Below are 10,631 nucleotides of genomic sequence, written 5' to 3' on the forward strand. Positions count from 1 at the left end.
TTGTGTGTGTGTGTGTGTGTATGTGTGTGTAAACTATTTTAGTAACTATCTCTTTTAATATTTACTTAACAAAATTGAACATTTTACTTTGCAATTATATTCTTTATTTATATATTTTTAATAATAGTTTCTTAAAAGCTTTCGATATATCTTGTAATTGTCTCAATTGATAATGTCAAGCATTCAATATTTTTATTGGAAAAAACGTTTTGAAAACCGCAGTCAGGTTTCATTTAGTAGTTTATTTGCAATTCTGCGTAGCTTGCTTTGTCGACGACACGATAGATTTTTCTCTGATAACGTAATAATTTTTTTAATAATTGCTTTATTGCTAATTGATTATCTTCCGATTTGTCGATTTCAAGCAAACTGCATCACGTTCGTAGTTTATTATATTGTACGCCAACCAGTAAACGGCCAATTACAATGCAATGAATTCACTTTAACTAGGAGTTATTTATATAATAATTTATCTTTCTTTTTTTTTAAATACTTAAAAAAATCGAAGACAAGTGTAAAGTATATGCATTATAAAAAGAGGTATAATATTATTTTATACTTCATAAATCTCGCTCTATAATTTGTTCGCAATGAACATGGTGTTTTTCTATCCGACAATCCTCGTTTTCGAGCATATTACCTCGCGAATGTGGCATAAGAGAAAAAAAATCATATTCTCGCGTGTAAATATAACAATACATCGGCTACAATCGCGTATTCTTCGCTGTAATACGCGACCGAGCGTAATCGAGTCCGTTTGCTTAATTGCAACGCATATTTCACCCTTATCCAACTCCTTTGTATGTCCAGCTGGCTTAATCTGTTCGTAATCTTTTAACGTGCAACGAGCTATGTAAGTATCAGATGTTGTGAGCGGCTAGCGGTCCGCGAGGGCAGATTATTTTATGACCAGCATAAGTTGTATACACATTCGCGATGCGTCGTGGCCGGTTTAAAAGCGACTGAATCTACTCGTAAATGAAACAATTATTCGTCGCGCGCGGCCAACGGTAGTGGACGTGTACAAAGGATTCATATGTTATATACATATATACATGTACGTGCATTTCGGTGCGACCCTTGAATACTAACATACCGCGCACGCGCATATATCTGCCGCCTATACCCTTCGCGCATAAATCGCTGTCGCAAGGAGCCGGACGAAAACACAACGCGGGGTTGCCCCGAGAATGCCATTTACATGATAATTCCGATAGTTATGGTGCATCAAAATTTTCGTGCCAGACTGGCGCGGACGCACCTTACTACAATTAGAGAAGCAATTATAGGGTCTAGTAGGGAAAGATCCATTCAAGCTCGTACATCAAATTTTCCACATTTTTTTATATTTTTGTGCCAATATATATATATTGATATTTTTCAAATATTTATAAAATGTTTGTTAGTTTTTATTTCACATTTGATCACATCACATTGAACCATGTAGATAACATTTTAAAAAAATTGATAATATTTTTTATTTTTCTCTCTTTCTCCCTCTCTGTGATAGTATTTTTGAAATCCTCATGCTATCAGAAAGGTCTATTAAATTTTGTTTACGCTACTAGATTTATTTTATATCCTCTGATTGTATCATACTGTAACTGAACCGCGATGTGAAATGTTTTTGATGATACAAATAATAACACATTCAATTAAATACGCACATCTCTAAATTTAAACGATAGCAACGCGAATCGAATAGCAGATAGAAATTGGCGTTCAATGCTTATACGAATTGTAGTTCGCGTGTGACCCATATTAATGCTGTTAATAATGCGAAGTATATAATCACATAACTATCAAGCGAATGTTATTGACTATGTTGAAAGCATTAGATTAAGCATCGTAGAACACTATGTGAATAGGACAACCGCAAATTATAATCGCAAATTTTGCCAAGTTTGCGTCATGATTCATTTCTTTGAAATGGAACGTATCGAAAGGCATCGATGCAAATGCACTTGCGGTGTTGCGAACTCCTCTATGGGAGGCGCAAAATCTTTCGTGAGTTGCTTTTAAAATCTGTCGAAGAGTGTTGCGATACACGCAACATCTTCGCAAATCGACACTTCTGCTATCGAAGGATGTGCCACAAGCGAAAACGAATACGGCACCTGTCGAGAAAACCAGGTCAGAAGGTCCCGTTTTGCTCTGGTCAGGTCATGTTGAGAATCGATGGCATTGCCTCGAGAGGAGCGAAAAAGCGATATTCTTGTAAAGCACGACTGATAATAGAATTTCAGATCGATGGTAAGGCATTGAACGAAATTATATCAAAAGCGGAGATCTCTCTCTCGAATAAATTTTATATAAAATATTAAGAGGAATTTTTTTCTAATTTTTATTTTGCACTTTACAAGATAAGAAGATACTAGAAAAGATAAGAAGATATTAGAAAATATTGAAATGCATCATTTCTAAACAAAGTATGCGACTAAATTTTTTTAAAACGTATCATGAGATACAATCAGTTCAATTTTGTCAGCTTACGAAGCACTACTGTGCAAAACAATTTACTGAGACAAATCCATTAAAACTTCAAATGAGTACGTAGTAGAGAAAGAGGATTTAAATAGAAAAGTTGCATGCACGTATGTACTAGTGCAATCCTTCTTCAACAATGCATAAACAGAGCAAAATATTTAAAAATTTTCTCTCTATATTTTGCTTCTATAAGTTATTTGAATAATTGAAGTTTAGTTAATTAAATTTTAGATTTTTCGCGTATAAATATTGAAGTTCTAATTCTCCATAGTAATGAATATAAATAGAAATAACAGAAATAATTCACGTAAGTTTGTCATTCTTTCATTAAAAACAAACTTGGAAAATCTATTTCAGAAGTGTATTTTTTATGTTTTACTGTATCAAAATATTCATCAGTATATGTCTTATCTTATAATCTCAAATCTTATGCCATACTTCATTCGCCATCTGTCTTTCATACTGTTCATTGCTGTTTTCTTTTTACAGTGATTATTTTTTTATTTCTGGCTCGCTTCTCGTTCGTCTATTCACCATCTGCCATTCACTTTCTACGTGCCAAGACCAAAACGAGCATGAGAAGGAAAAAAACAATAAGAAGCGACGAATCTCGAGATAATGACGACCATGCGTCGAGATTTTTCACACTTTCTTTGGTGTCGAAAACCGGCATGTCAGATACGGTAAATTATCGGCACGAACAATGCATGTAGAAAATGCTATTTCTTCAATGATATAAGCAAAAAAATATTTGTATACGCTACGCGTATTAATGTCATTTGAAATAAAAAGAAACGATGACTGAAAAGAAATGAAAAGAAATATTAGAATCTGAATACGATTATCTTTACAAATGTATCAAGATTTCTTAATAAGAAATTTTTTTCTTTTTAAGAAAACTTTATGAGCAAGTGACAAACTTTAGTGACAGAACTTTTCTGATATATGAGAAATCTGCAATTTATTGTCGTGACAAATTGTCATCACGTGCACGTCCCTTATAGTGACATGATCAAACAACTATCATTTCTTTCTCATTTTTTTCTCGATTTGCAGGATGAGCAAACCTTCATGCATCCTTTTTCACATTTGGATTATCTCTCTTTTGTCCACCCGTAATTCTCTTGCTTGACGGCGTTATATGCCGCCACGAGAGGATATGAACAAGCGCTTTTCGTACATTACCCGAGGCAGACCGTGTCCTTGGCCGTTGTGTTTCCACTGCCTGCCGCTATTTTTTTTTTGCTCAAGAAGAGAACGAAGAAGTCCGGAGACAAATAGCGCGACTAAAAAAAGAACAGGGATGAGGGTAGCCGAGCGCGGGCGTCTCGTCCAAACTTTCATTGTATCCTAGAGACGGCTGGATATTACGAGCACGAGATGTTTCTGCTCTTTCCCTCCCCCTTTTCCCCGATCTCTGTCTTCCTTCCATGTCTTCGCCTTGTTTCCTGCTTGTCCCCGCTCGTTTCTCTGTATGTTTTCTGACAGATACTAATGATTCGCTGGAGTTGGGAATGTAAGATTCGAGAAAGAATTGCTAGTCTCTCTTCGAACAATCTTTACATGAGTCGTGAAAATCAGATTGCGTTGGAATGCTTAGACTTGACGTGTTAAGAAAAAAATAAATGTTCGTTCATATAATACATATGTACAAACTAATGGAGATAAAATCATATAAATTATTTGTTTTATACTCAGAAAGACAAATATAAAAAATATATAAAAAAATATAAATGGCAACGATGCAATCGTGGAAAATAACGATAATAAAAAAATTGACAAAAATTTTCTCAACAATTTTCATGAAACATTTAACGAAATTCGAATTTGATTGTTGAATTATGCAAAATTTTTTATTCTTAATTAATATAATAACTATTTGTCATTAGTTAAGAATAAAAAATAAAATATCAAAATGTTATTGCTCTTCAATAAATTCTGATAATGACATTTCATAATAATCGTTCGTAAAAATTTTTTGTTATCATCAGAACATAATATAATGTTCCGTAGACTGAATATAATATAATGTTCCTCTTGATAAACCGAAATATATCTGGAAATATCCAGAAATAAAAAAAAAGTTTTATGTATGCATTACTATATAAATATCAACACAGTTATTTTACGTTTTAATAGTTTTTAAATTTTAAATATGAAGTTATGCACCATCACATATTGTTATTATTTTAAAAACAAATATTTTAATAATAGAAAAAAATTTTTTAAATTTCTTGAAATATGTAAACTAATCATTCGAGAATAATATGTTATTTTCACCAGAATGTATAGATACATACTGGATATTACATGTATAGATATCATTCATATTTTTATATTTATTATTGTCAATCTTATTATTATCATCCGATATTGCAAAAAAAAATTGAATTCGTTTGTAAATTTATAATCCATCGAAGGATTTATAATTAATTTCGGTTAGAAACTTTGTTTGTTCTGTGAGAAAAATAATGGAGCATTGCTCATTGAAAAAAACTAGATACAACTGGCCGATGATTAAAGTTCTCATTTTCTTAAGCACTCTATGCATCGTGTAGCACTATCTCAGAGCACGACATGACTTCTATAGCGAGAAAGAGATCACTGAATTCTCTCTTCACTGTCAACTTGTGATATGATGAACCACACGAATTGTATTTTAATAGAAATCTTTTTACGACGCGCCAGTACCGTTTCCTCCGTGAATTATTGTATATGTATTATATATGTATTTCATCTGAGTCCCTCTCTTCGCGTAATTCTATACAATGAAATCTGACAAAAAGGAAGTCTGCCTCATGGAAGGCGTCAAATCTCTTCATTCCGAATTCCCTTTTTCGGTTAACCCGAGGTGGGATGAGTGAATGGTCTTGCGTATTGAATTATTACCATCTTCTATTCAACGTCAACAAGAAATGTAAAAGGGAAAAGCACGTAGCGTGATATCAAAGATAACACTCGATCGATTGCACCCATCACCGTGAAACGCGTTTTCAACACTTTATTTCCTCATGACTTGTACAAGTTTTGTTATCGATGAATATTATTATATTGTTCATCAATCACATTGTGATGTACATTGTGTAATTGCAGAAATGAAAAAAAAAAGTATAGGTAAATCTTGTCTTCTATCTGTCAATTAAAAATTCAACATAGAATAGTGTGTTAATTATCAATTAAAAATTCAACACAGAATAATGATGGCAAAGAAGATTATTTTCATTATTTTCTACGCGTTTTCATTAAAATTAACAAGGTGCATATCAAATCGTGTAACGAGAAATCTAGCATGGCAAGAACAAATATGGAATCGATTTTGAAATTTATACTTTTCAGCGCGTCTACGGCTTTCGCAGGCACGCGGTTGCCTTAGAAAATTTTGCGAAGCAGGGTGCGAGACGAAATGCAAGAAGAGGCAGCGTTGTTCGGAATATATAAAATGATATGCAAATCCGTGCTATATCCTCTCATTTTCTAAATTCGCTTCAGTTCAACCGTTCTTTCTTGCCCTCTTGTTCGCAGTTTCCACCAACACGATTGGTAATGCATTTGTTTTTTTAGACTATTCTTTTGAACCGACGTTGAAAAACATACTTCCAGTCGGAAGAGAACGCGATCGCAGATTTCGAGATGGATCTCGATTGAGACAGATCGACAGAATGATGGCTCGTTAAATTTTCAAGAAAATGTTCACTGCATCTGTTTCGTGATCTCAATTATTCATACGCCGGTGTCACCTTCGCCGCATGATTCAACGACGCGAAATATTGCAGAATCATTCTGTTTACAAATCTTTACTCCCGTTTTTACATATTTATAAAATTTCATCCTAGAAGAAATTTTTTGTACGTGAGAGAGAGGGACGTTTAATCTCAATGCATGTGTAAATCAAACACAAAACAAATATAAAATAAAGAATATGAAATTGATATATTGAATATTTTGTAAACTAAAAAATATTTTGAACGATTATATTAAACAGAAAATTACATATTGAATACATTTAGTGAAACACGGTGAGATTAAAAAACATCCTTTTCTCATTTAATTTCTTTATAATGCATTTATATGCTCGTCAAAGACAATCCTAAACAAATCTCATTCGATAAAATCCTAAAAGATATGCCAAGAAGAAAACGTTTAGCAATCGCATCCGAAATTTTGAGCAGGCGACGACGTATCAAACATTCATGTAAATCACGCCGACTGACGTATCCATTTCGTGGTTTCAATTATTTACGCGGCAATGTCGGTGCCAGTTTCGAGTTCTTTTCATAGCGTGGCAACCGGCATAGCACGATGTGCGTATCGATCTTGTCTCGCGTTTCTATCAAGCCGTGCGACGTGAGCGTTTATTTCGGGATGGATGTTCTCCGCTCGCGCGCCCGAAAAACGAGAATAATGAAGAACCGTGATTGCCGACAGTCTCGTAATCGGATATCCATGTGCCGCGAATAACGTAGAAATCCGAATGATTTCATAGTTTGTTTCTAGAGGTAAGTTAGATACATGACGGACGTTTCAACGATATTATAAACTGGTACTGGTCGACAAATCTGTCTAAATCGTTTTATTACAGGTAGAATACTTATGATATAAAATGTTTTATAAATATGCATTTTTTATCGAAGACTTTTTATGATTTTTATTGTAATGGTGCTTCATATCTCTTTTGAAAAATGTTACCTCATTAATATATTTCTGTTTATCATCTTATGTAGAGATATTTATAATTTATTTAATTAAAGCATCTGTTGTGATTAGTGAAATTTGTAATAAATACGATTTATTGGAATATGTAAAGATTTATACACGAAAACATGTGTAAAATATGTAGCTGTTTGCAATTTTTAAATCATATAAAAATATTAAATATTTTATATTGTATTAAATATTTTACATTTATATCTCGCTCTCAATTATATATTATGTGAAAATTCACATAATATTGATTGTTTATACGATGGCCATAAATGTTTACCGTATCAAAAGTTGCAAATTCTGCTCTCAACGATATTTTGTTAATCAAAACACCACAATTGTACAATAGATTTATAAAACCGGCGAATCATTTTTTTTCCAAATATTTTCCTGTGAAAAACAAGTTATAAATGCGCATTACTTAATTTCTGTTGTACACAAGGAAAAATCGATTAAAATTTAAAACATCTCTCTTTAAAATATTCAGTATTTTTAAAATAAATTTATATATATCCTATTATTCAGTTATTATTTCACTATTTTGTTTTACATCACTTTCGATGCGATAATCAATAAAGTAAACTGATGATGAAAACCCGATGCGAGTCGAGGCTTTTACGAGTCGCTCGTAAAGTAGCACCATGTGTTTCATCAGCGCTAAATTGTTCCTCGTACTTCGGTTAAAGTATCACCTTAACTGCAAGCGAAGATAAAATTGCGTATCATCTACGGAATTCTTTAATAGACAGGCGTTATGCGGAGCTAATTTAACGGTGCGTTTTACGTCGCGTTCAGAAACGCGTGTTGCATCCTCGTGTTCCTGCGACATGGCCGAACGTGAGTCGCATAATTATGCATGCAATGAAGAACGGCCGCGTCGAGAAGGTGAAAAAGAAGACACACCTCGGACGATTTTTTTGGTTTATTTTTTTATTTTACCACGGGCAACGTAACCGGACGTTAGTCCATTATTGCACTGCTCGGCTTTTTGAAAAATTTGTGGTATGTCGCTGCAACAGCCAGTAAGTACCGGGGACTGACTACGATAAAATGTCCCGGCGGAATGTGGCACGTAAAAATCATATTAGTTCACGCAACGCGCATAAAGATGACCATTTTTAAATAGATGTGAGAAATTTTGTTATCTAATCCTTGTGTATTAAAAAAAATTGCAAATTTTTTCACTAAAAAGCTTAACATTTTCAGAAAGAAGTTCTCAGATTCTTTAATAAATTAAAAATGAATATAATGAAAGTGTTAGATTCGAATTTAATAATTTCATTCTCTGAGAAAGAGAAAGAAAGATATAAATTTACAAATATGTGCAAATATGTTTTATAATAAAATATATGGCAAAAATAAACGAGCAATTAATTTTATACACAAACAAATATTATAAATAAAAAGTCATAAATTTTACTCACATAATTGTTTACCCTCATAATTGTTTGACATCTAACGTATTTCTAGGCTTTCTCCTTCTCTCTTCTGCATCCTTAACTTTATCACTTCACTTTAGCACTTCCTTTTTCCTTTATGGCACTCAAACGTAAAAATATTTATTCGTGAAAATTTAGTTAATTACGATCATCCACACAGTCAACAGAAACTGATCACGCAGCACTTTGTGTTTTCGATGTTATTTATATTTTATTATCTTACGCAAATATCAAAATATACAAAATGCGATTATTCCTTACGAATAATTAACGATTATCAGATCTCGATAATTAACTTCCTGTGTGGTTAATTATTTATTAAGTAAATGGATTACAACATTTAATTCAGAATCTATTTTGTGCTCATGACATTTTATGATATCACCGTCTTTATTCCGATATTATGCAATATTATATTAGTTGAAATATAATGGCTAATTAATACGCAATTTTTTAAAATATATAATCAAAATTCAATATTGCGCCATACATCTCAATAAAATTCATGAAACAAATGTATTATTAATAAATAATCATTTCATATTCGAATATATTTCATATTTTCGTGATTACTTGAATCAAATAACCACATCTCATATATCATTTATCGTAATAGTTGATTAATTGTGCGGACTGATGGTCGTTAATTGTAAAAATTGTAAGGAACGATCGCATTTTTAAAAATAATATAACAATCTATGGAGACTTGCGCTGCTGCGTGCTCACTCAAGCTCCGTCGTACGAAGACTACCGATGATAACAAGGTCACATAAACAAAGCGCGCTCGCTATACGGCTCTTACGCCGTGAGAAATAAACCGAGAATTAAATACCGTGTAATCGTTAAATTCGCTCTACCGCCATGAAATATATTTAATATATTACTGTAGAGAAGGACTTGATCGCGTTAAATCATTATTTTCGAATTGTGTTTGCGCTCTGACTTTATTATTGTAATGCCTCGTTTTTGTATTTTGATCTCAAATATTCGCGATTAATCGTTCTTTGGATATAGCTGAGCGTGTCGTGAGCTGATTGGGCCACGTATGAGACCCAAAAGACGGGGTAAGAATTGCGAACTGAAAAGAGGCAGTCCTGGTCGAGATCTGAATCACACTTGTGTATAATAGAAGGTATATAAATAATAAAAGATTTTTTTTCTAATATCCCGCGTATTTCCTACATTACGAAATACATTCCTACATTATGAAATAAATTAATGTAAAATATATTCTCTTTTTTTCAATTTTAAATAAATAATTTTTAATAAGTATTTGATATATTATGTTATTTTGTTATTTGAATTACTCAATTTTACATTCGTATTACATATTACATATTTTCAATCTGAAAATAATGAGCAAATTATATTTAAATTAACGAAAAATTCACAATGTCATGTAAGATATTTGAAATCAAAGATTAAAGAAATAATTTACTTTAAATATCGTAATAAAGTTATAATTTATAATTGTTTTCTGTCGTTCTGATTTCTATTGAAATGTATAAAACGCGTGCGAAATACTTGCTTTGATACATAATCGTTTGTTTATGATTCATCATCAAAATCGAACATAATTAATTAATTAAATGATTAATGCGGATTGATAATATCTATTTTTTAAATTAATTTCTAATTTGTGAGGAATAATCACATTTATATCTTTGAAAGAATAACACGTCATATCAGATTCCGCATTTATTCCTTATACTGAATAACGTGATAGCTTTATTGTTACTCGACCTTGTTATCATGTGCGCGACGGTCATTCACGCGCTATCCTTGAGTTATTCGTACGCCGACACTCGGGCAAGAAACAACGATGTAAGCCGCTCGCTCCGTGTGTCGTATTATCTTTCGAAACATGATCATTTTATCTAATCATTACAATTAGTGATTAACTTACATAATTAATTATCTTCCGCGATAAACAATATGTAAAATATTATCGACGAATTATTAACGATAATCTGATTCAAGTAATAATAGACATACTATATCTTG

The 10,631-nt window shown here is 32.4% G+C and overlaps 1 protein-coding gene across 1 annotated transcript in view; it reads right to left on the minus strand.

The window, feature by feature from the left end:
* LOC105255648 overlaps window positions 1–8,645 on the minus strand; it is a 58,082-nt gene extending 49,437 nt beyond the window's left edge. The window contains exon 1 of the mRNA XM_025414787.1: window positions 8,613–8,645. Within this exon, the coding sequence (XP_025270572.1) occupies window positions 8,613–8,630 (18 nt within the window). The 5' untranslated portion in view covers window positions 8,631–8,645. The remainder of the gene's footprint in view (window positions 1–8,612) is intronic.
* Between the last annotated feature and the right edge of the window lie 1,986 nt (window positions 8,646–10,631).

Source organism: Camponotus floridanus, unplaced genomic scaffold (genome assembly GCF_003227725.1).
Source record: "Camponotus floridanus strain SB8 unplaced genomic scaffold, Cflo_v7.5 scaffold9, whole genome shotgun sequence".
In the NCBI taxonomy this organism is placed as follows: domain Eukaryota; kingdom Metazoa; phylum Arthropoda; class Insecta; order Hymenoptera; family Formicidae; genus Camponotus; species Camponotus floridanus.